Source organism: Eretmochelys imbricata, chromosome 8 (assembly GCF_965152235.1).
Source record: "Eretmochelys imbricata isolate rEreImb1 chromosome 8, rEreImb1.hap1, whole genome shotgun sequence".
In the NCBI taxonomy this organism is placed as follows: Eukaryota; Metazoa; Chordata; order Testudines; family Cheloniidae; genus Eretmochelys; species Eretmochelys imbricata.
In genome coordinates this window covers 12594457-12621445 of record NC_135579.1, presented here as the reverse complement: position 1 = coordinate 12621445, position 26989 = coordinate 12594457, and the positions used below count along the sequence as shown (strand labels likewise).

The window sequence follows — 26989 nt, the reverse complement described above, 5'->3', positions numbered from 1 at the left end:
GACTTCTCTCAAAGCACGGGCCCTGGCAATGTGGGCATCATGGTGCTAATGGGGCAGGTTCGTGTGGTGGAACGCTGATTCTAGGCTCGGGAAACAAGCACAGACTGGTGGGACCAGGTTGCAGTGTTGCAGGTCTGGGACGATTCCCAGTGGTTGCAAAACTTTCGCATGCATAAGGGCACTTTCATGGAACTTTGTGACTTGCTTTCCCCTGCCCTGAGGCGCAAGAATACCAAGATGAGAGCAGCCCTCACAGTTGAGAAGCGAGTGGCAATAGCCCTGTGGAAGCTTGCAACGCCAGACAGCTACCGGTCAGTCGGGAATCAATTTGGAGTGGGCAGATCTACTGTGGGGGCTGCTGTGATGCAAGTAGCCAATGCAATCAAAGATCTGCTGATATCAAGGGTAGTTACCCTGGGAAATGTGCAGGTCATAGTGGATGGCTTTGCTGCAATGGAATTCCCTAACTGTGGTGGGGCCATAGACGGAACCCATATCCCTATCATGGCACTGGAGCACCAAGCCCCCAAGTTCATAAACCGCAAGGGGTACTTTTCAATAGTGCTGCAAGCACTGGTGGATCACAAGGGACGTTTCACCAACATCAACGTGGGATGGCCGGGAAAGGTACATGACGCTCGCATCTTCAGGAATTCTGGTCTGTTTCAAAAGCTGCAGGAAGGGACTTTATTCCCAGACCAGAAAATAACTGTTGGGGATGTTGAAATGCCTATATGTATCCTTGGGGACCCAGCCTACCCCTTAATGCCATGGCTCATGAAGCCATACACAGGCAGCCTGGACAGTAGTCAGGAGCTGTTCAGTTACAGGCTGAGCAAGTGCAGAATGGTGGTAGAATGTGCATTTTGACGTTTAAAAGCGTGCTGGCGCAGTTTACTGACTCAGTTAGACCTCAGTGAAACCAATATTCCCACTGTTATTATTGCTTGCTGTGCTCTCCACAATATCTGTGAGAGTAAGGGGGAGACGTTTATGGCGGGGTGGGAGGTTGAGGCAAATCACCTGGCTGCTGGTTACGCACAGCTAGACACCAGGGTGGTTAGAAGAGCACAGGAGGGCGCGGTACGTATCAGAGAAGCTTTGAAAACCAATTTCATGACTGGCCAAGCTATGGTGTGAAAGTTCTCTTCGTTTCTCCTTGATGAAACCCCCCGCCCCTTGGTTCACTCTAGTTCACTGCAAGCTAACCACCCTCCACTCCTCCCTTCAATCACCGCTTGCAGAGGCAATAAAGTCATTGTAGCTTCACATTCATGCATTCTTTATTCATTCATCACACAAATAGGGGGATAACTACCAAGGTAGCCCAGGAGGGGTGGTGGAGGAGAGAAGCACCAGGACTGGTGGTGGAGGAGGGAAGGACAAGGCCACACAGCACTTTAAAAGTTTAAAACTTTAAAACTTATTGAATGCCAGCCTTCTGTTGCTTGGGCAATCCTCTGGGGTGGAGTGGCTGGGTGGCCGGAGGCCCCCCCACTGCATTCTTGGGCGTCTGGATGAGGAGGCTATGGAACTTGGGGAGGAAGGTGGTTGGTTACACAGGGGCCGTAGCAGCAGTCTGTGCTCCTGCTGCCTTTCCTGCGGCTCAGCCATACGCTGGAGCATATTAGTTTGATCCTCCAGCAGCCTCAGCGTTGAGTCCTGCTGCCTCTCATCACGCTGCCGCCACCTTTCAGCTTCAGCACTCTCTTCGGCCCGCCACTTAGTCTCTTCAGCCCGCCACCTCTCCTCCCGGTCATTTTGTGATTTCCTGCACTCTGACATTGTCTGCCTCCACGCATTCATCTGTGCTCTGTCCGTGTGGGAGGACAGCATGAGCTCAGAGAACGTTTAGTCACGAGTGAGTTTTTTTCGCCTTCTGATCTTCGCTAGCCTCTGGGAAGGAGAAGATCCTGTGATCCTTGAAACACAAGCAGCTGGTGGAGAAAAGAAAAGGGACAGTGGTATTTAAAAAGACACATTTTATAGAACAATGGGTACACTCTTTCAGGGTAAACCTTGCTGTTAACATTATATACATAGCACATGTGCTTTCGTTCCAAGGTCGCATTTTGCCTCCCCTCAGCGCGTGGCTAGCACCTCCCCCCTCCCCCCTCCCCGTGGCTAACTGCGGGGAACATTTTTGTTCAGCCACAGGCAAACAGCCCAGCAGGAACAGACATTTCTGAATGTCCCCTTAAGAAAAGCACCCTGTTTCAACCAGGTGACTATGAATGATATCACTCTCCTGAGGATAACACAGAGAGATAAAGAACGGATGTTGTTTGAATGCCAGCAAACATACACTGCAATGCTTTGTTCTACAGTGATTCCCAAGTACGTGCCACTGGCCTGGAGTGGTAAAGTGTCCTACCATGGTGGATGGAATAAGGCTGCTGTCTCCAGAAACCTTTTGCAAAGGCTTTGGGAGTACATCCAGGAGTGCCGCGAATGCCAGGGCAAATTAATCATTACACATGCTTGCTTTTAAACCATGTATAGTATTTTAAAAGGTACATTCACCAGAGGTCCCTTCTCCGCCTGGCGGGTCCGGGAGGCAGCCTTGGGTAGGTTCGGGGGGTATTGGCTCCAGGTCCAGGGTGAGAAACAATTCCTGGCTGTCAGGAAAACCGGTTTCTCCACTTGCTTGCTGTGAGCTATCTACAACCTCATCGTCATCATCTTCCTCATTCCCAAAACCTGCTTCCGTGTTGCCTCCATCTCCATTGAAGGAGTCAAACAACGCGGCTGGGGTAGTGGTGGCTGAACCCCCTAAAATGGCATGCAGCTCATCATAGAAGTGGCATGTTTGGGGCTCTGACCTGGAGCAGCCGTTCGCCTCTCTGGTTTTCTGGCAGGCTTGCCTCAGCTCCTTAAGTTTCACGCGGCACTGCTTCGGTCCCTGTTCTGGCCTCTGTCCTTCATGCCCTGGGAGATTTTGACAAATGTTTTGGCATTTCGAAAACTGGAATGTAGTTCTGATAGCACGGATTCCTCTCCCCATACAGGGATCAAATCCCGTACCTCCCGTTCGGTCCATGCTGGAGCTCTTTTGCGATTCTGGGACTCCATCATGGTCACCTCTGCTGATGAGCTCTGCATGGTCAGCTCTGTTGATGAGCTCTGCCTGGTCACCTGTAGCTTGCCACGCTGGCCAAAGAGGAAATTGAAATTCAAAAATTCGCGGGCCTTTTCCTGTCTACCTGGTCAGTGCATCTGAGTTGAGAGTGCTGTCCAGAGCGGTCACAATGGAGCACTCTGGGGTAGCTCACGGAGGCCAATACCATCAAACTGTGTCCACAGTATCCCAAATTCGACCCAGCAAGGCCGATTTCAGTGCTAATCCCCTTGTCGGGGGTGGAGTAAGGAAATGGATTTTAAGAGCCCGTTAGCTCGAAAAAAAGGTCTTCGTCGTGTGGACGGGTGCAGGGTTAAATTGATTTAACGCTGCTAAATTCGACCTCAACTTCTAGTGTAGACCAGGGCTAAGAGAAGGCTTCTCTGAGACAGGCTAGTGAGAATTTGCAAGTGCCAAGGACAAAAATGTGCTATTTATACAGCTAGTATTTTATTACATTCTTAACAAGTGACATATTCTTCTGTGGAGATTTAGGACAGATATTCCTTGAATTGTTTAGCACAGCAGGGTCTTGCTCTTCCTTTGTTCTTGCACACTTTGATGGAACTCTAGACCCTACAGGATACAAATGACTGTGACCTTTGAACTAAAGGCTAGATCATCTGCTGGTGTAAATCAGCGTCCCTCCATTGACTTCACTGACTTATACTGAGGGATTGAATTGGTTGATTGACACCAGCCTTAGATCTTTAAGCTTTTTTGAAAGCTTTGTGTTAGGCTATGTTTCTCACAGCTTCTTGCATGGTTTGGTTTTGTTGATATATAACGTAGAGTTGTCCCTACATGTGCCCATTCAGCCATTGGCTTAACCTATCAACGTTTTTTAATTCTTAGCAAACGTAACTGACGGTTACCCTGGACCCAGATATAAAAGATGTATTTTTAGTTGTCTGTGGAGAGGGTGCTGCTGTAGATAAGAGTGAGGTGTCATTTATATTATTATTATTATTATTATTTATTATCATGTTTAAATATTGGTGTTATTATTTAATACCCAGTATGGACAAGATTTATTACTATTTTTCTTATGCTTCGTGCTGCACAAGACTCAAAATAAAGCGAGTCCTTTAATAATAATGTAAAGACAGTTTTACCACTGGACTGTGATGGGAATGTTGTGTTTATTTCCTCAACACAATGCGTAGTATAACTTTTCACTAGGTGCAGCTGTAGGCTGGTGGAGTCCCTCTAGGCTTGAGCATTAAAAGAGATGGGCTCTAATCCTGGCTGTGTCATGACAGGATTATCTGGACATCAGTTTTGCCAATACTTTCAGCCTTGGCAGCTGAAGTCTAAGTACAGATTTGGGTGTAACTTTAGGTACCCATGTTTGAAAATTTTAGCTGTAAATTCTTATTTTGTCCCCTGAAAAGTTGTCCAGTTTCAGAGGTGCTGAGCCATGGGAGCTGCAGTGTTCAGCCCTGCTGAAAATCAAGTCCCTTTTATTTAGGTGCATAAATAGGTGTTTGAGTGTCTAACTTTAGGCTCCTGAATTTCAAAATACTGGTCTGAACTGCTGTGTGCCTCTGTTTCCCTGTCTCAAAGCAGGGATAATAATGCTTACCCACCTTAGTAAAGCACTTTGGGATCTACAGATGAAAAGTGCTAGATAGGTATTATATTTTGTCTCAGTGTCAGTCCAAATTCACTCCTCCTCCACACAAACCTGATGCTCTTCTCAGTGTCAGTTATTGGCTCCAGAAATGCCACATAATGGGACTGAGACTGGATTGATGGGAAGTTAACCGCAGGTCATTTCTAGCTTCTTAATCTTGTTCTACTAGTTTTTTTCGGTTATTATTTTTGGGCTTTTGTGGTTTAAAGTGGTCTTTGAGTTCTCATCGGCAGTAGACCGACAGCCCTGGAGCCTGGAGATCTTTGGGTATCCTGGTAGAGGAAGGAGGCATGGGAGTGGGGGAAGCTACCACTACTGCTGTCTGTGCTGCCCCTGTCAAGGAGCAGGGGTTACAAGAGCAGGGGCAGCACGGACAGCAGTAGTGCTAGCTTCCCCCACTCCCATGCCTCCTCCCGCTACCAGGGGATCACTGGAGGGGATGAGAAGGGATTTCATTCACCATGGCCCATTCACTCCTTGCCCTCCCAGCTGAGGGTCCAGCAAGGGGGAGGGGCTGCTGTGATGGTGGGTCTTGTGACACAGATGCCAGAAAAGCTGTGGTCAGTTTCTTCTGCGGATAACTCTTATCTTGTGTCTCATTTAAGGTCATACGACGTCAGTGTCAAGATGCTCCAAAATTCCAAATACAAAATCCAACTGGTCAAGACAGAAGGAGAAGAAGCCCTCTGAGGTTGGTAGCGTTTCTTGTTTCTAGCCAGCCCATGATTCGGTAATTTCAGTGCTTGTCCAGGCATAATGGAAACCGGCATATCCAAAGCTGGCAGTAGGCAGAGGTCCTAGAGCCACCTGTCCGTCTAAGAAGCCCCATACCTCTGTCAGCATGCACTCAGCAACAGAGGCACACTGTGCTCTTCCACCTCTCCATTGGCCCTCTGCAGCTGTCACTCTCCATGGATCTCTCCCCGCGCAGGTCTAGTGAGAATCTTGCATAATGGCATTGAGTTATGGGGTGGGTCATGGGTAGTCGGGAGGTAGCAGGGTGGAGAAGGAGCTGGATAAGACCCTGTATATTACTTCCCTCAGGGACCCATAACAGTAAAGCTGGCCTTGAGTATATCAGCCAGAAAGCTATCCTGATAATGGCCTGCAAGAGTCTCCAGTGCATCATGAGCCTGCTCTGCTGGGAAAGTCTCCCTCTGACTTCACTGTGAGTGGGATTGGGTTTTATTACAGTATTTGAATTTGCCTGGATTCCCGGTGATCAGCTACCTGGCCAATTAGCCTGATCCCTTGCAAAAAGAGGCATATCTTGCAGAGGGAGGCATATCCATCAAGTATTTATATTCCTGTCATATAATTAGCTGCCCCTGTAGACCGTAGGATTTGATGGAGTAAAGTTTGAGTTAATTGGTCACATGGGTCATATATATTAGAAGTCTCTGAGGTCAGAGGGAGATATCCTCAGTTTAACATGGAGACTCCTCTCTTCTGGATAATTAGGGTATACTGGGGACTGTTAAACAGGAGCCAGTACAGTATTTAATCCAGAGGGGGAAATAAAATTTCATTATTTTCCTTTTAGTTCCGCTGTGGGGCACACATGCATTAGCCAGAGGCAGTTGGCACATGGCCTTTTGCAGTGCCACTCTCTTGTTCTACTAGCAGGGGATAAAAGGCACTGTCCACGTTGTGGCTGAAATGGTGCTAGCTGTAATGCTGCTGGCAGGCTTTCAGCACAGTTTCTCTGAGCTGGTTGGAGAGGAGCTAGTTTTTTTGCTGAGAATCATGCTGTGACTGTGTTATAATACCATCCTGTAGCATGGAGTGAAGCTGTATCATGTTTTGCCTCGCATGGGCCTCAGACATAATTCCCATGGGCATGGAAACTATACTAGCAACAGCTGTGTTGTAGCAACGGCAGCGTTTAAAGCTAGTCATTGCTATCTTGATTTCATCTGTAGTGTGAACAGAACTTAAAAGCGGTACCAGTCTCTCTTTCCTTTGGACACAGGTCCAGATCCAGAGCTGAGTGTGAGTCTAGAGGGAGTCTACGTTTATGTGACTGACACTGTCTTGCAATTTCCCCCATGTATACGGTACTCCAACTTAGACTCTCTCTAGATTCCTTTAGACCTGCTTAACCACCATGTGTCTTCCGGCCCCCAGCCTTACACATCATCTCTAAATTTGTCCCAGTGAGTGCTTGACCCTCTGTAACATCCTCAGTTTGCATCAGACTGGTAGGTATTTGGGGGTCATTCTCAAGGTCCTGCATTCACTCCCCAGACCAGATGCACTGCCCCCTCCTCACCGGGACAGATCTAAACAAATCAGTTGACATAAGTCTCAATAGCCTGAGTGCTTTAGGCCCTGGCTATCTGATAGACAGGCTATCTCCCCAAGAGTTGCTATGGCCGTTGAGGTCAGTGCAGGGACCCTTCAGATAACCCTAGATTTAAAAATCTGAGGACTACTGTCAGGGCAGTCTGAGAGGAGTGCTTTTTTTCTCTGTGATTCATGCTCCTGACAGCGCCTGAGTTTGCTGATCTTTTAAACCCATTGCAAGACCTATCTCATCTCTCTTGGGCTTTCTTGGCTGGCAGAGCAGGCTAGTACAATAGGTTTTCTATTCTGTATGTGGCCCTTGAAGGATATGTGCCTGGGGACAAAAAAGAAAACAAACAAACCAAAAACAAAAAAGAAGCAAAAAAAGAGGAAACTTGCAGCATTGCCTGCACAGAGGCCGCATCCTGTGGAGTAGCTGCTTCTGTCTATGTATGACACATTTTAAAAGGCATCAGATTAGATAATTGTGAATTTCCAACCTCTAGAAGGTGTAAGATCCACAGTCAACATTGGAACCTGCTACCATAGCAAGCACTGAAATCACTCATCACAAACCAAAGAGGAAACACTTGGCCTTTTAGCATGACACTGCAAGGCTTGAAAGCTGTATCGTTTTCATGCCTCAAGTGCCATATTCCACTGCCCTGCCAAATACAGTTCCCTTCTGAAGTGGCACGTGTCAGGAATTCTCCTTTTGCACTAGTAGGAAAGACACATTTATTGTTGCTGCTCTTTAATATAAGTTGAAAAGGTTACATTTAGTGGCCAGCGAGAAAGAATATGGTTATTCATGCTGAGCAGTAAGGAAAATAAACCAGTGTTATCCAGTTACAGATGAATTAACTGAACGTGGGCCTGAACCAAAACCCCAGGTCTAAGCACCCCTGGGCTCTGAGGAAGTTCATAGTAGCTGGAACCAAACCCAGCTCTGAGCACCACTGCACTTTGGAAAATTCAGATCTGGAGCCATATCCAACTCTGCAGCTCAGGCTCATCCGTTAATACAGATTTATTGTGACAGCTTTCATCCCATGCTGCTTTATGAACTGCCATACACAGGGGTCCATTCTCAAACCAGGGAAATGTAATCAGCTCTGGACTGGAGCAAATGTTTAAGAGTGCACTGCAGCACTACCCAACTATTAAGACAGAAAGTGAAGGAGGATGTCATATCTAAACTGAAACTGCAGGGGGGATTTTGGGAGGCAGACGGTAATCACCCAACTTGGAATTTGGCCACTTGACACTTGAGCTAACAATAGCCATTAGTGGTCAAGATCTCAGCTATACATTTCTCATCCAGCATCTCCAGTGGCCCAGTTCACACCCACCTGGGGCACTGATTCTATATGGATTCTGACCCAGCATTAATCTGAATAACTTGGCAGATCCATCATGATCACAGTGCAGGGTAGTGTTTGTGGAGGTCTATGTGCTGAGTGCTTGGTTCCAAGATTTTAGGCACAGGCTGGGACCAGCTGTCATATAATCTAGTGCAGTATGTGCCCTGTGTATGTGAGGGGTTTGCAAATGTAAAAAACCACCCCAAAACCATCTCACACAGTGCACTGAGGTGCTATAGTCTCTAAGACTGTGTTAAAGGTGGGAGAGGTTTTCAGGGAAAGGAAAGCACGAAAGGGAGACAGAAAAAATGTGATGAGTCTGTTACTTAACCTGCAGAACCCCACATCTGAGCAGTCCAGTCCATTGTGGGAAGGAAGGTGTAGCCATTTCCTAATCCAATCTCAGATCCAGATTTAGCAAATGGCCCTTACCTTTATAATGAGCTGAACCAAAACCTGTCACTGACAGCCCTGAACTATGGTGTTTGCAATTTGGACGTGGATAGTTTGAGCCCATTTCTTGCTGTTAACCTTTATGGCTTTGGGGGGAATCCCTGCTGCCAGGCAAACTACTGTGAAGAGATCCTGGAAACCAGTGATTTCATGTACCTGGCTAATCTCAAACCTCTTTCAACATCCCTCTGGAAGCTGTGTTCCTGCTTCGCTGTGACTAGGTTGGGGGCTGAGGTGCCATCTGCATTCCCTATGACAACAAAGGCATCAGTGTTGCATAGTTATTAGCTAGGTCAGGGTGATGTTTATTATGAAAGACTCTGTGACCAGGGATTAGCCATACACATTATAAACCCAACGCAAGGCAACTGGAAAAACAAGCTTCTTAGCGTGGAAAAGTACTGAGCTGTTTGTAAACATCCGTGGTGCAGGCTATTGCCAGGGAGCACACTCATATTTATCAGTGCATGGTGCAGAGTCCTGACAGAGCTCTTCTTTGATGTGATACAGACCCTGGGCCTGATTCTCCCTCCCCCTGCACCTTGTATAGCCATTTACACAAGGGCAAAGGTAAGAGCCACCCTCCTCTGCAGAGCTCAGCAGCCACTCCCAGTGAACTGAGCAGCTCAGCAGCCACATCTAGTGAACTGAAGTAGCCCTGCACTCTACTAAGGGTGAGATTGAGCTATCCATGGGGCAGCCCCTCCCTTGGCCTTGTCATGTCCATCCCACTGCTTGCTGCTATGTGAGAGCTGCTGTGTAAACTGGATTTCATGCTGTGGGTGAGCACCCCTCCCATATCCAGCCCTTGCACTTAGACAGTTGAGGCACATCAGTTCAGCTGTCTGCAGAACCTTGCATCCACAATGTCATTAGCATCCTCTTGCCTTGCTCTATTAAGATTTTTATTACCTTGATTAGAGCTCTGGCTTCCTTGAACCTAACACCAGCTTGAGTTAAAGCCAAGTTGTTCTGCCCAGTCCTGAGCATGATTTGTGGGTCCCCAAGCCAGCAAAGGGCCCCCCAAAGCTGGGGCCCAGTAGAGAATGTGGAGATTTATCCCTCTCTGCTCTTGCTGCTGCAGGAACTGGGTGTGCAGGGGATGCCTACTGAATGTAGTAGAAAGTTCTCTCTCTGGAGTGGGAGCTGAAATGGGCCTGGACCACTGGTCTCCAAGCAGGTGTATTTGCTATCTGTGCATAAAGCCTTAGCCCGTGTTGCCTTCAGCTGATGGGTCTGTGGGCCGTTGTGAGGTGGGTTTAGTTATTGGGAATTCCATACTGTAAGAAAGGCTTCTACGAAATCTACCCAGCCAAGCAAGAATGGTCATATTTGCTGAGTCTCGTTAGGAAACGCAGAGGCCTCACCGAGAAGTTTGTAAATTGAATCCAACGTCTTTGTCAATCTTCCCAAAGCAGTGTGGTTACTACAAATTAATGCCATTGTCTTTTGATTTGCTGAGAAGGGCGAAACAAAGATGCCTCCTGTTCCCAGTTTAATTTCTGTTGTTCACTGAACCACTGGCATCCAACAATTTGAAAAGAAATGAGGGTAGATTAAGGGATACCAGATTGGCTTCCAGACGAACAGATTAAGTCTCTTTTTTTACCAACAGACAGATAATATTAGTGCTTACAGATACACAACAGGCATTGCTACAGTTCTTAGCGCTGCTGCTGAATATTGCCGCCTCATCTCAATTCGGAGTGAACCAGAAAAATGTGACATAAAGCAATTGGATAAGAAGGGTGCAGGCAAGAGCACTGAAGGCAGAAGGGAAGCTGAAATGGACAAGTAAGGTCATTAATTATCTGGGTGCCGGCTGGATGCTGATGCAAGGAGAAAGTGTACAATGGAAAAGCATCCTTAGAGTTTCGTTGCTGAAATTACGACATTGTTTTCTCTTTTTCCACAAGCATTTGTGAATCATGTGTTTGTGAAAGTGAGGAGCCAATAGCACTGGCTAGTGCCTAGTATAAAATCCTGCAAAACACAATAGGTCAGACTGGATTACTTAACTGGTCATGTTTGGTTTTACTGTGAATGAAAACCTCCCCAATGCAACTCCGTCAGTCCCTTCCTGTGAAGCCATCGCTAGTCTATTCCTTGGTCCTCACACGCTAACCTGACATGCTGCAACCATGTTGTTTTTTCATCCTGAGCTCCCCATTTATTTCTGCTGATGGACTTCATCCCTCACCTGCAACATGCTGCTTTGCCAGGGCTGGGCCCCCCACAGCTCTGCCACTATGCCGCAATTCCAACCTACAACACACTGTTAAATGACCTCTTGTGTCTGCCCATGGGTGGATTGGAAAGCACTTATACACACATGCATACATGCCTGCCCTGAAGTGAGACGAATCAGACTTCCAGAGGAAGACGTATTTGTCCCTAAATTAGAAGAAGATTGTCAGTAAACTTTGCATTTGGGAAGCCATTGCTCTCAGTGCATTGGCTGTTGCTGTGTCCTATGTGACATCATTCAAGATGGAAGATAGAACAGAATGTTGTACCTAACACCTAAAAGAAAACCTGATAAATTAGTTTTCAGAACCAAAAAGCATCCCCCTGTCCTTCATGCTGTGAACCATTGCTCCACAACCACAGGAGAAATTATGGCCATCATTCATAGTGAGGTACATACAGCCAAATGGAATATGTGAACTGTAGAGAAACTGCATAGTAAATCTTTGTTACTGAGGTGGATAGAAAGACATCAGTGAAAAGTTCCAAATTATTAGGTCTACAAAGGGGAAGAGATTCAAATGTGAGATTTCAAAAGCAGGAAAAAGCCCTTACATTTCCACCTGCTCTGTACCCTGTCTCACTAGCTATTGTATTATGGTTTGCTGCATGCACTTGATTTTGAATGATGGATATAATTTCCCTTGTGTTTCCTGGCCGTGCTCTGCAGCACAAAGGACTTTGGAGGGGCTTTGATTTATTTTTGCTAAAACTTTTTATGACAAAAAAAGTTTCTCTTTATAAACCAGGTATGAGTGTTGGGTGCTATTGCTTTCTACTGTGAGTTATGGAGCAGTGGCTTACCGTGTCCTAAAGATTTCTCTTAGGGATCATCATTCTGCCCTGGGGTATGGAACTGAAGGCAGTGGGGTCTCGTGACTGTAACCGAAGGGGGAGGATTTGGAATACAATCCCCACTCAAGCAAAACTCCTTTTGAGCAGGACTGCAGGATTTGGCCCAGTGGGAGTCACTTTGCTTTTTACTGAGTGAATTGCAGGTTTCCTGTGTGTTCCGCTCTCACCCTGGCTGATTTATGGACAGGACATTTGTCACAAGGCTGGATCTCTGCATTAGAATGGGAGGTGGTAAAGAAAGGAAACGATAAAAGTATTTCAATGTGAGCCCAATCCTGAACCCAATGGAAGTCTTGCCACTGACTAGAGCAGGTGCAGGATCACTCTCATGGGCATTAAACACAGATTATTATTTGGAAGGCACATTGAAAGCCAAGAGTTTGCAGGGTTTGTTGACAGTGATTCCCGAATGCTAGGAATCCATATATTGGTATTGGTGGTTCAGGTGACTGGAATTGCAGGATCTCTTTCTGTACTAGAGGGCCCGATCCTGCAAACTTCCTATGAGGTCACTCAATGCATAGTTTTTACAGGGAAAGGCTCAGAATGTGGCCCATAGCTCTGCATCTCCATCTAACTGCGCTTTACTTCCCCATGGACTTTGGGCTGCTGCAATCCTAATCAGGTACAAGTCTCTGTCTAAGAGACTAGAGCTGGGGAAAGAAGTGCTCCATTTGCACTTGCTGATTACCAGTAACAGTGGGGGAAAACAGATATCACATACCTCTGGGGCTATTAAATAATAAACATTGTAGGATGGTAGACATTAGAGATGGAAAAGACCTACTGATATTGTGCATCATTCTAGGATGTGTTTGACTAGACGCTCTGGTCTCACACAGCACAACATAATGCAGTGTGAGTTCACACAGCACGGAGTTGTTATACGTTAGTCCCTGGAATCACTGCCGTTTTAAAAGCTAATTAAAAACTGTGCCAGACATATGTTTCTTTAGTTTAGATTTAAAGACCAAAACAGATTCAGCCCCTTGGATTTCAGCCAGAAACTGATTTTACACAAGTGGAGACTAGTTACTAAAGGATCTGGATCCGATGTTTTAAATTGATATTTGGGACTAACCAGATAATTGGCAGCTTCAGCCCTACCATGCAGTTGTTGTAAAAGCGTGGCCCTTAACTAAGAATTTAAAGCAGAGTGGTTAGGCCACTCTAATAAAGAGTTTTGTATGTGAGAAAAGGTACTTGAAATCAATACAGAAATTTTGCAGAAAGCTAGTGAAGAGACTTGAAAATGGGGCTGTTAGGCAGAGAAAAATATGAAGTGGTAAGAAATGGAGCAGAAGTGTTTTCCACTAATTGAACCCTATGAAAGGCAGCACATTCTGGGAATCCTACAAGTATTGAATCAGACCAGTCAAGTGTAGATGTGATAAAACCATTGACCATCATCCCCAGGTCTTTCTTGTTTCACCATGTTTCAAAGGTGATAAAAGGAAGTCCCAGAGGCAGTGAGACAGTGGCTTGTCAAAGGATAATCAGAGGCCAGTGTGACACCGAAGTGCTCTGTGTTTGAAATGGGTGTTGTAAGAGCTCAGTGGAACTTGCTTCCAGTGAACTCAGATGTAAAGAAACTCCATTTGTAGGGAAATGGAACAAAAGGCCCAGATCATTACAATGCATCACAGTGCACACACTGCAGTTCCACTTATAGTGAATCTGTGCTTACAGTAATAATTGTTTGCACTTCTATAGTACTTTCCATCACACGCTGTCCGAGTGCTTTTCCAGTGTTGGTCCAGATTCTCAGCACATGTTCCATTAATGACCACAGTGCTTTGCTGATCTATACCAGCTTAGCATCTGGCACAGCGAACATAGGCTATGAAATAAGGAAGCAGTGTTATCTCCTTATGACAGAAGAGGAAACTGAGGCACTGGGCAGTTAGGTGACTCATCCTAAGATGCACTGGAAACCTGTGGCAGAGTCAGGAATGGAACCTGAGATCTCCTTGCTCCTTGACCTGTCCAAGCTATGGTGGAGTGAAGTGAAAAAAATATTTCCTTGTAAGAGGTGGTGTTGATTTTACTGGAGAGGGAGTGTTACAGGTACATGCTTGAGGGCTAAATCAGTAAGACCTAAGTTTTACCTGGAGTCAGGTGGTGGGGGCCATCAATCCTGGAGTGCCCCTTGGTGGTCCAGTACAGCATCACAATTATGTTTCTGCCTTAGTTTCCCCTGGTGGGCTTCGATAGAGACAGTGAGGATCATGTATATTGAACAGTGCCCTTTCAGGGGTCTAGTTTATTTAACCCAAAGGTGGAACGTGTTACAAATAGGCCTCAACCCAGCATCTCTAGCTGGAGGGGGTTGGAGAGGGGTTGAGTTAACCGTAGTCCATTGGCCCTACTTATGTTCAGGTTACTTACCAGCTAGGTCCTCTTGGCCTGCAACTCTCTTGTGGAGTCGGCCTCTCATCATTAGATGGGGAAGGGTCTCTCCTCTTGGGTCAAGGTCCCCACAAAGGTCAAACCACGACCACCGTTCCTCGAAACAGCATATAATTCCTCTGATCTGGGGCTTCTGATGCTACCTGGTGAAGTCCTTCCATGGGGGACAGGTTCTGCTGAGACTTGGCACTCATAGCTCCTACCTTTTGGAGCCTCTGCCGCCTAAGAGCATGCTTCCTTGATTTCCTTTCCTGGTGAGCCCCCTCCCCTTAGGAGCCTTTGCTTTCTGTGTTCTGGGGGCTGCTCCTCTCCTCAGGCACCTCTGTTCTGTATCCCCATCCCACTGCGAATAGCTTCCTTTTATCATGTCTGGATGCTTCCCTGCCTACCTAATTGCCTCCCAGTTACTCAGTAAGTTAATTAGTCCCAGTGAACTTGAGTTGCCTCATTGCCCCTTGTGAAGCCTGTCAGAGGTATGCTGAGCCCTCCTGACGCCTTCAGAGGGCCAGCTACCCTCTGACAAGCTAGTTCCTCAAATAATAACACTTGTTATTTATTATTTGTTTATGGTGACACCCGTGGTGTCTAGGTGCTTTCCACATTCATAGACCCCAAGACTGGCCATCATGAATGCAATTAGCCTGGGCTGTGACAGGTTGAGGGCATAGCTGAGTATGATAGATCCGGCTGAAAACCCTGGCCATGCTAATAAAAAGTGGATCGCAAGGACAACTTGCAGACACTGGCAAGCAGAGGGTTTGCAGTGGAACCAGGAAACACAGCACAAACTGAATGGGGCATGTGTGCTGCTTCTCGTGAGCCCCTCCATGGTAACAACTGAACCTGTGAGAGCGTCCCTTCATAAGGGAAGTCTGTGGTTGATAGTGTTCAATGTTGTCGAAATATCTGGAAGAAGAGAACAAGAGAAAGTGAATCTGATTATGCGTCTGGTGAGAAGTCATTTCCGTTTGTGATGCCATGATGAATTGGCCTGAAGTAATTTCCCATGTAAATGGAGTTAAGGGGTATTGCAGTTACGATCAAACACCTTCTGTAAGTTCCTGGCAGGGCAACTGCAGGAGGCAGGATCCCCGACTAGATGGGTTGGTGTTCTTCCCTAGATAGAAGTTGTAAGGACTAGTCAGTAATTAGACCTGATGGGCCAAATCCATCTGTGATGTAACTCCACTGATATCAGTGCATTTACACTGGGGATTCACCCAGCCCCTCATCTAACAGTTGAGAGAACGTTTTCAAGGAAATGCCCATCGAGCAGATGCAGTAACAGCTCCGGAATGCGACTGAGCTCGCTGTTTGCCCTTTTTAAATGGCTGGACAGGGACAAGAGTGGGGAGAGTCCATGAGCATGTGTCGGCAGAGCTCTCTCTGCTCAGCATTGTAGAGTGGTTAATTTTTTAGATGCTCATTCAAGCCAAGAAGCTTCCCATGCATGCCAAATTTGAGGATTGTTGTCTTTTTCAGCATTTAACTTGCTCAAAGGTGGAGCCAATGGGACATCTCTTTAAAGTGGTCATTACAGACCTGGGGCTAGATTTGAACTTAGAGCTTAAAGGCTCCAAGCCTTGAGCTTGTTAGGATCCATAGCTTTAATTCACAGGTGTAAGGAGTAAGGAGAGAGTATTAACTGCTGTGAGGAAACGAGGAGATATCTTTTACCAGACAATCCCATCTGACGCTTATCTTTTGTAATTCCAATCCAGGCAAACAGGCTTGAACAAAATTAGCGCTCTTGATGAAACAAGGAGTTGAGAAGCAGGAAAATAAGAGTGCTTTACTCTTTCAAGCAGAGCTCGGGGTCTGAGTCAGGTGCTCCAGTAAGCGGTATGAAGGTTGGGAAGTGGGATCCAGCTCTGAAATCAACACAATAAGAAATCTCTCAGTCATAGGAAGACATGACACGAGAAAAGGAACCTGTGTGAAACCAGCAAGTGATATTAAACCATCTTACTGTTCACAAACGTTTTCCTGCACCCGGCAAAATGCCTCTCCAGGACTACCCCACGCTTGGCAATGCATCACCATTGAGTTGACAATACTCAGCACCAACCGTTCAGAGGAATGCTACTAGAACCATGTTCCAGGTCAGCAAGGAAGGAGTTAAAAGAAGTATATTTTTCAGACTGCTGAGAGATTTACCTCCCTTTTTATATTTCCTATGGCAACATTTTAAATGGCCTTTTATTTTTCCTTTCCCTCACGTCCTATTGTGAGACACTCTTCATCTCTCACTCTCCAAACCCCCAAAGGCGTCAGGGTTAGCAAACTGTTCGAAATTGGTGTTGGGGGTGTTTTTTTGTGTGTGCTTTTCTTTTCTGAGCAGCGTGTTCTCCGGTGCTTGGAAGTCTCACAGACATAGATTCCTAACTTTTATTTCCTCCAGCTCAGAAGTAAAGAGGTGGCAAAGTGACTGGAGAGACGTTGGGGGATTTACTAATTCTTTCTCCCTCTTTAATAATGGTGCAGGAGTACACCAAAGGCTGTCCCACTAGGTATTTATCTGACTGAGGATGGATCACTTGATGCTGCTCTGTCTTCCTACACTTGAGCTGTGGACAGAGTCAGGCACCCCTGAGAACTTGTTTTGAAATGTGAACCACATTTGTACAAGAGACCTTTCTGTTTCCTTTTCCTTTTTGCTCTTCGTGCTCTGCTGGGACACCTCTAAGATACTTGAGTAAGTTGAGTTAAAATGTGAGTGCTTCATTTTTGACTGTTCAGCATGTTTAACACTAGAAGACCAATACATGATTAGCTTTTTCTCATTATTGTTCTGAAACGTGGGGAAATAACCTTTAATCAGCTAAAGAAGAACTACTGGACCCACAGCATATGTTGTGGATCTCAAGGCCTACACCACACTTGAAATGTGGCGAAGAGGCAAATAGAACGTTTCTCAATATAGCAAGACAACGGAGATTGACTAAAACTATATATGGTGGGAAAACACCAAGTGACTGAGAGATATATATCAAAGGGCCAGCACCTTATCTACATGTGTGAGGCCAGCGCACCAGGGAGTGAAGCAGGGACCTCCAGGGCTAAAAGCACCTGATGCTACAACTTGAGCTAAATTGTCAAGGCTCCCAAGATGGAGCTGTAACAGACTCATAGCCTTTAGGACTGGACGCAGAGTGGGAACCCTGTAATATACCAATCATTGCATTATATATGCACCACATAAGCTCTGTTTTGAAGACTTCCAGGACTTGTGCTGACCCTTTGTAAAGAGGCGAATTTTACCCCACTGTGTTTTTAAAATCAGTGTGCAGAGCCCGAAGAGAGATCAAGATGCTTTGGGGATTGAGTCGCAGCCCATGAGTGGTGGAAAAGAAGACAGAGGAGAGGAGTGAAGAATAGTGTGACCTGATGACTAATGTTTTCCTGTTTTGCATCTTTTTTTAAAGTGAATTTAGTGCTGGTCAATAGTTGCTGGGCTGGTAGCTCTGGAGACTGAAATCCTCAGAAGAGGGACTGTGGTGGGTCAGATTGTCAGAGACTCTGGGGAGTTTTCACCGTAAACTGCAGCTTTGGGCATGGGTCACTTGTTGGTTTGAATTAAATGGTGGGTTCTCTGTAACTTGAAATTTTTAAATCAAGATTTGAGGACATCAGTAACTCAGCCAGAGTTTAAGGGTCTATAACAGGAGTGGCTGGGCGAGGTTCTGTGGCCCGTGATGTGCTGGAGGGCTGATTAGATGATCATGATGGTCCCTTCTGGCATTAAAGTCTATATATGAGTCTATGAGTGTGGGCAAAGGCAGTGACAGTTTCCCTGTGCTGCCCCACAACGTGCCCCAATCCTTAACTGCAGGGACCACCTCTCAGGGATGAGAGGAGAGTCAGTCCCTAAAGCCCATTCAGTCCTGAGCCAAGAAGAGTTTGGTTCATGTAGTTTTAAGAAAACAGGCATGATGTTATCTGGCTCCTGAGCCTGTAAGATCTGTGAGATGTTCGTTGCAGCTGGAGTGGAGCTTGAATGTAGGAATAGACTGACAGGCAGGATGCAGTTCACCCCAGTGCAGAAGGTGAACACCAGGACTGTGCACCAGCTAAGTCCCAAGTCTGAAGTAGGGAATTAATTGAGGCATAGACCCAGTGCTAGCACTCAGCACAAAGGTGAATTTCACCTGCTTTGCTTGGTCCATTTTTTTGCCATTTTCTTCTTGTTTTCTTTTCCATCTGATTAGTCATTTTATTTTAGCATGAAGGTGTGATTGATTTATTGGGTATCAGGAGACATAACAAAATGTGCCAGTTTTGCTGATGTGTTGTTGTTGTAATGCCTGTCACTAATGTGCTTCCCCCTGACTTCCTTTTGATGCTATGTTTATTCTTCAGCTCTGTTTAAAACGTTATCTACCACTTTCCTGAATAGGCGGCAAATCAGAGCGTTGCAAATGGCACATTGAAAGCACACGATGATTTGATTCTGTCCGTGCCTCTCAGGATCACAGAGCCATGGCAATGCCATACATTTTCATTGGGCTGATATTTAATGATGGTATTTATCATGTTAAAGCAAGTGTCTAGGCAGGACCAATAATGCAGGGGGGGAAAAAGCCAATGGGAAAAAGACAGATGCCTGCCCGCTGTAGCACTGCTGAAGATTCCCAGCCCGAGTTCCCGGAGGCGGTGGAGCCTGTGCATCTCTTGGCACAACTTCTTTTGGAGCAAGAACAGTGGTCCAGGTATCTAAGTTTTATGCTAGAGGAGAGAGGCAGCTGGGGCTCTTTTCTGGGAGAGATAGAGCATTCGGAGCTGGTTACAAGGGAGCAGCTAGGCGGAGGGGCACATGCCTTTCAGCACCTGCTGTGGTCCAGGTGTGCCCACCAGACTCTGAATTTAGGTATCAAAGAACAGAAAGTCAGGACTAGGGGAAATCAGGTCAGCTATTACCTCCTCCTCTGCTCCTTTTATTAGAGGGAGTTAGAAGATCTGGCAAGGAGGTGTTTCCTGCTTCTCCAGACGCACTGATCGAGATGGAGGGGTGGGGGATCAGCCTGGGAATTGCAGAGCTTGCCCGGGACATGGGGCCAACAAAAAGTGTTTGGCCTCAAGTAGAATCTTGGTTTGCTTGTGTTTGTGGCTACCCCTAAATACAGGCCCCTGGGGTCAAATTTTCAAACACATTTATGTGCCTAAATGTGCAGATAGGCACCTGGTGGGATTTTCAAAAGCACTTAAGCAGGTTAAGTGTGACCAGTCCCGTTGAAATCAATGACAGACGTCTAACCTGCTGGGGTGCTTTTGAAAATCCCACTAGGCGTCTATCTGCATCTTTAGACACCTGAATACCTTTGAAATTGTGGCCCCTGGGTCTTGTCCTCTTTCAGGTGGACAGAGTTCTTCATACATTGAGATCTGGATTGTGCTACCTCCCAGTTCAATGAGAGGGAGAGAGCTACCATGGCCGGTACATTACTGAAGTCATGACCCTGCAGTCACAGTCGCCATAGTTGGGCTCGTGGCTCGCCATAGTTGGGCTCGTGGCTCACGTTGGCTATTAAATTAGAGTTGTAGCTCTTTAAACTGTTGTTCACATTGTTTGAAGAAGCAATTAACATCTTCCAAGAGATAGCAGAACTGGTGTTGCTAAGCAGCAGGCCTTTAAAGACTGTTTGTCAATTTCTGCAGAAGGGAGGAAATAGTAAACAGTCCTATTGAGAGAAAATTACTTGTTTTCTAGTACACGACTTTCCCTCCGCCACCAGGTCCTCAGTTCATCAGTGCCCAATTTATCCTTTATTTAGTTTCATAAATAATTCAGAAGAGTTTGAGTAGAATAATTGAGTCTTTTCCCAACCCTAATCCCAGACAATTCAAAACAAAAAGACATTTAGATTACAATTCCAGCATATTAGCTGCTGGTAGATTTCCAGACAACTGATCTGCTTTCCTTTAGAATTTCTGTGGCATTCTATCATTTCTAAAGCGTTCTGCTTTGATAGTTAGTAATTTATGCATTTCCACTTCTTCATGGAAAAACAGAGGCATCATCATGATAGAGTGTTGGCACACTGCTGCCTTTGAAAGTGGAGGCTTATCTGTCTTCGAAGAAGGACTAAATAAGCGAAGCAGTAATATTACAAATCCAGCCTGCAATGTGCCTTATCATCTTTGGAGAAATAGATACAATCATACTTATTTGGTTTAAAATTAGAACTAATCTTCTATCCCAACGTGAGTTGACAATCCTGAAGGGACAAGTTTGGGGAAAGACTTAGTGCAGGAAAACACAGGCCTGTGATTTGTGCAATATGCTGATGAGAAATTGTGCAGAACACTGATTTGCTACCCCCTTTTCAATTGTAAGGACTGCAGGCTGTGTTCTGTAGCATTCAGGGAGGTCTTGCACTCACAACACTATGCTTCACTTCAACCCCTGAGGATCTTGTGAACCATTTGTAAAGCTGGTCCTGCTTCACTCAGACTAGTGACCAAAGTCAGGTAGGTTGGACAGCATAGGCTTTCAATGGAGATGCTACCAGGGCTGCTGAAGGCACCTTGGCAGTGAAAGAACTGTGACCCCTTCATGTAACCATGTAGCCTAAGAAAGAAAGAAAGAAATAACCCGCAGTAACAGCTGTAAACAAAGCCAAATGTGTTGATCTTAGTCTGTATGGTGAGGAGCTGAGTGCCCACAGAACAAAGATCCAGTCCAAACAGCACACATCAAGATAAAATTAGTCCACTTTCTGCTGCAAGAGGAGCAATGGATTTTTAGTGCTTTTTATAGTTGCCCTTGTGCTCCTGTGCCAAAGAAGTCTTCCTGCAGACAGAGAGCACTGGAGCAAAGCGGCACTGCCTAGCGGCAGGCAACACTGATGACCAGTTTTAGGTATTTCTTTTCTCCATTCAGAGCCTCTTTTCAGTCCACTGTCTGCAGAAAGCCTCCAGATCCCATGGGTGGGGTGTTCTTTATTGCAATGATGTCAGATTACATAGCCAAACGCGACTCTGATGGCATTTGGTCCATGAATGACAGCTCGCCTTTGGGGGAGTGTATTTGACGGGTGCTGGACATGGTGGTGATATGGCCGTACAAATAGAGAAACAAACAGATTAGATAGCTCAAGCCAGCTTTATTTTTTGAACCCTTACTACAGCGATTAAGGTGATGCATACAATTGGAGGCTCCATCACTGATTTTTTATGTGGGCTCCAAAGCTTCTGCAGTTTCTAAGACTTAACATGACCTACAGAGACAATGAACAATCCAGAATTTAGTTCTCTGTACTGCACACTTACACACATCCATCAGATAAGGCACATGACCTGGATGCCCTTCCCATCTCTGCTACAGACTTGTGTGACTTTGAGCAAGTCACTTTGCATCTCTGTATCTCTGTTTCTTCAATTTGTAGAATGAAGATAATGGACCAGATTCCAGGCTGGTGTAAATCACCTTTGCTTACTTCTCTTTGGTCCTGTGCCGAGAGCGGAGGATCCAACCCACTGTCTTTAATATACTGCAGTCATGTGATCGCGGCTTTGCAAATAAGAATTAAGATCCCTGGCTAGGTTACTCTTCTAAAACCAGGGCTCTGTAGCTGCCAAAGTCCTCTTTGCAAGGGACAGCAGAATGATCCTTTTGGTGGTGGAGAGTAAAGTTAGGAGCCCAGAGAACCACTAGTCAAGTCATGCTGCTTTCCTTTATACAGTGTAAATCCAAAGTAATTCTCTGATGTCAATGGAGTTAGCAGCTCGGGGGAAAACCAGTGTGAGACAATCAGCCTCTTAGTCTTCACTCTCTGTGATCATATTTTTATTTTTATTTTTTTAATTGAATCTTTTCTGTTTAAAACAGTAAATATTCCTTATAATTTAGCCTAGTTTTTTTAAATATTGCTGATAATTAAGAGAATAATCAACACAGCACAATTAAACCCATGATCTCTTGCAACACTAAATATCTGATGATAGGTAACTTCTTTAGTGATGGCGGAGGTAATTATTTAGAAAAGTTTCTGTTTCTCTATAGGGTTAAATTCTCAAGGGAGATGACGATGAGATGTGGAACCTTTAGCTTTTAGGTCACCACTTTAAATCAAGGTCATATTAGGCGTGGCCAAAACTGCCATCAGGTGGCTGTTCCCTGGCCTCTGTGCCGGGAGTTGGTGGAGTTAGTCTAGTTATTGATAGACAACTGTCCATATCCTAATGTCACTATCACAGCTGGCATTCCTGTTGGCAATCTCGGCTTCCCTTCCCCCACCAATCCTCAATGAATCCCGTAACTCTAAGTTCCGATGCTGCGCTTGTCAGTTACAGACAGAAAAAAGTAGGGATGGTCTCCCAAGAGAAGACTAAAAGCCATGCATGATGCTGCAGACGTTGGAACAGGGGTCCTGGTAGTTGTGCTTTCCTGACAGGTTAGTGTAATTGCACAATTATACTGCAATAAAAAAAGTAATTGGGAGGAAGAAAACATTCTTGAATTTCCACACGAGCTGTGTTTTTCTCAGCAGCGTTTTGTCTGCTGTGCCAGCTTCAGACTCCCGAGCCAGAAAATTCCTAGATGAATTCTCATTATTTGCATATCATGAAGGAGTGATGTCATATTTGTGATTACTTATACAACTAAGTCTTTGAAGTGAGGATCATCACCAGGTAGCTGAGGTGGGTGGGTGGTGAAGCGCCAGGAGGAAGAGGCTGAAAGTACTGAGTTGACAACAAGGTCAGGTAGCTGAATGCACACTTCAGGAAGCCAACAGCGATCTCAAAGGCAGGCAGTGTCTCTGAGACTGAGACTTCAGACAAACTTAGCAACTGTTTCAAAGAGAAAAACTTGGCTTTGCATGTCTCTTGCTGTGTTCCTGCTTGTTGTCAAATAGCACTTTGCACTTCACCCGAGGCTTCCAAAGGGAGAAATTGCTGAGGGCCAGCACAAGATAATGAGTCCTACTTAAGCCTTTTCAATGGAGTCTAAGCGGGACATGATGTTTGGACCTCATGCAGAGGGGTAAGTTTTACCAGTCAGTAGGTTATGCCTGTTACTCCTGTGACTCAAAGTCATTATCCTCATTTTATAGATGGGGAAGCTAAGGCACAGATTTCTCACACCTTACATTTTCAGAAGTGTTTACTTGTTTTGGGTACCTCGATATTTCATTGCTCACCCATGGACTTCTCAGAGGTACTGAGAACCTGCAACTTTCCCTCACTTCAGCTGGAGTTACGGGTGCTGAGCACCTTTGAAAATAAATCCCTAAGGGTCTCAGGTTGGGCATAAAAAATTGAGAGACCCTAAAATGAGTAAGCCCTTACTGAAAATGTTGGCTGGCAAGGTCTCTTGAGTTGGACGCGTTAGAAATGCTATAATATTTTAGCCCCATTGAATTTGCAAGTAGACAAATACTAGGATTTTAAATGGATCTCATGTCCTGTCATTAAAACGTGTACAATTCATAGAGGAGAACTTGTGGCACCTTAGAGACTAACCAATTTATTTGAGCATAAGCTTTCGTGAGCTACAACTCACTTCATCGGATGCATTCAGTGGAAAATACAGTGGGGAGATTTATATACATAGAGAACATGAAACAATGGGTGTTACCATACACACTGTAATGAGAGTGATCAGGTAAGGTGAGCTATTACCAGCAGGAAAGCAGGGGGAGGAAAAACCTTTTGTAGTGATAATCAAGGTGGGCCATTTCCAGCAGTGACAAGAACGTCTGAGGAACGGGGGCGGGGAATAAACATGGGGAAATAATGCCCCTACTCTACTTGCGCTACATTGATGACATCTTCATCATCTGGACCCATGGAAAAGAAGCCCTTGAGGAATTCCACCATGATTTCAACAATTTCCATCCCACCATCAACCTCAGCTTGGACCAGTCCACACAAGAGATCCACTTCCTGGACACTACTGTGCTAATAAGTGATGGTCACATAAACACCACACTATACCGGAAACCTACTGACCACTATACCTACCTACATGCCTCCAGCTTTCATCCAGACCACACCACATGATCCATTGTCTACAGCCAAGCTCTACGATACAACCGCATTTGCTCCAACCCTTCAGACAGAGACAAACACCTACAAGATCTCTATCAAGCGTTCTTACAACTACAGTACCCACCTGCTGAAATGAAGAAACAGACTGACAGAGCCAGAAGAGTACCCAGAAGTCACCTACTAAAACAGGCCCAACAAAGAAAATAACAGAATGCCACTGGCCATCACCTTCAGCCCCCAACTGAAACCTCTCCAACGCATCATCAAGGATCTATAACCTATCCTCCTGAAGGACGACCCACTACTCTCACAGATCTTGGGAGACAGGCCAGTCCTTGCTTACAGACAGCCCCCCAACCTGAAGCAAATACTCACCAGCAACCACACACCACACAGCAGAACCACTAACGCAGGAACCTATCCTTGCAACAAAGCCCGTTACCAACTGTGTCCACATATCTATTCAGGGGACACCATCATAGGGCCTAATCACTTCAGCCACACTATCAGAGGCTCGTTCACCTGCACATCTACCAATGTGATATATGCCATCATGTGTCAGCAATGCCCCTGTGCCATGTACATTGGCCAAACAGGACAGTCTCTACGTAAAAGAATAATGGACACAAATCAGACGTCAAGAATGATAACATTCAAAAACCAGTCGGAGAACCCTTCAGTCTCTTTGGTCACTTGATTACAGACCTAAAAGTGGCAATTCTTCAACAAAAAACTTCAAAAACAGACTCCAGCGAGAGACTGCTGAATTGGAATTAATTTGCAAACTGGATACAATTAACTTACACTTGAATAAAGACTGGGAGTGGATGGGTCATTACACAAAGTAAAACTATTTCCCCATGTTTATTCTCCCCCCACCCCTCCACTCACTGTTCCTCAGACATTCTTGTCACTGCTGGAAATTGCCCACCTTGATTATCACTACAAAAGGTTTCCTAAAAGTGGCAATTCTTCAACAAAAAAACTTCAAAAACAGACTCCAACGAGAGACTCTGAATTGGAATTAATTTGCAAACTGGATACAATCAATTTAGGCTTGAGTAAAGACTGGGAGTGGATGGGTCATTACACAAAGTAAAACTATTTCCCCATGTTTATCCCCCCCACTGTTCCTCAGACATTCTTGTCACTGCTGGAAATGGCCCACCTTGATTATCACTACAAAAGGTACCCCCCCCCCGTTTTTCTGCTGGTAATAGCTCACCTTACCTGATCACTCTCGTTACAGTGGGTATGGTAACACCCATTGTTTCATGTTCTCTGTGTATATAAATCTCCCCACTGTATTTTCCACTGAATGTGTCCGATGAAGTGAGCTGTAGCTCACGAAAGCTTATGCTCAAATAAATTTGTTAGTCTCTAAGGTGCCACAAGTCCTCCTTTTCTTTTTGCGGATACAGACTAACACGGCTGCTACTCTGAAATCAGAGAGGAGAGATCTTCATAGCCACTGAAACAAAATTATCCCTTATCCTAACGGGCTAGCCAGCTGGTGGAAACTCAGAGCAAGATAAAAGGTTCAGGTTGACGCTGAATCTTGTTTGTTTATATCCTTTGGAGATAGTCACTTGGTGATACTGAGTAACTTAAACAGCCTTTAGGTCTGAATGGTGACATTGGGGACTGTAGATCTATCACTAAAAGGGCACATACATACATTATGTTTTAGAAATGCATTAGAGCTGCATTGGGTTTATTTATTTTTTATTTATATTTATTTATAGTTTTCGTATTGCTTGATATTCAGAGATGCAACACTGTAAGGACTGACATCTTTTTCACATTACTTATGTTTATTTAGCATTTATCTTAATCTTATTTTAATTTTTCAGACTAGTAGCATAATAAAATGTTACTGTGGTGTTCTTAACAATTAAATTATATTGGCACATGGAGACTTCAAGGAACTTGACCTTTCGCAAACCCAGCATAGCTCTGACTATAACATGTAGGCTGTTAATTATGTTTTTATTGGAAGATGCAGCAAGACTGTGTCTGGGCAGTTTAATTTAGCTCTTTATAGATGTGGTCAAAAATGTCTCCAAACAAATGCAGCAGGGAAAAGGTGCTCCTAGTGTTCAAAGAGGCAGCAATGTAGGAAAGGATGTTTATGTATTTGTACTCAGCTGTAATTGGGTTATCAGCTGAGGCTCTGAGGATTAAATGACCTGACCTAAATACCAGGTCTCAGTTAGGGGTTAATGTCTATATTCCTACATAGTATCCGATTTGGTTTTGAAAATACCCTCTGGGGCATTTGATCTTTGTATTGAAAGTGTGAAGCCATCCTGGAATCATTCATTACAGTTCATGCCAAGCAATAGTTAGTTTGAGAATAAGCACTGAGAACAGATTAAACAGCATCTGAAGAAAACACCTGATCCATCCCAGCCTCACATAGGGTAATACAGAAGTAGCCTGAGACAGACTGATTAGGGCTAGCTGGTGTCTGGGTATTATTGCTGGCATTGTGGGTTATTATTTCAGATAATAACAGATGCGAAGAAAAGGAGAAATCATCCATTTTCATTTACAAATGGTTCTTTATTCTCCAAGAGACAGGGTAGCTCTAATCAAATCGTTGCTGTCAGGCAATCCCCTGGACAAAAA

At 45.1% G+C, this 26989-nt stretch overlaps 1 protein-coding gene across 3 annotated transcripts in view; it reads left to right on the top strand.

Annotated features, from left to right (window-relative positions):
- Nucleotides 1-26989, top strand: part of JADE2 (jade family PHD finger 2) — a 154585-nt gene that overhangs the window by 17201 nt on the left and 110395 nt on the right. For all 3 annotated transcript variants that reach the window (XM_077825062.1, XM_077825061.1, XM_077825063.1), the window contains exon 3: nt 5360-5445. In XM_077825062.1, coding sequence (XP_077681188.1) covers nt 5360-5445 — 86 coding nt within the window. The remainder of the gene's footprint in view (nt 1-5359; nt 5446-26989) is intronic.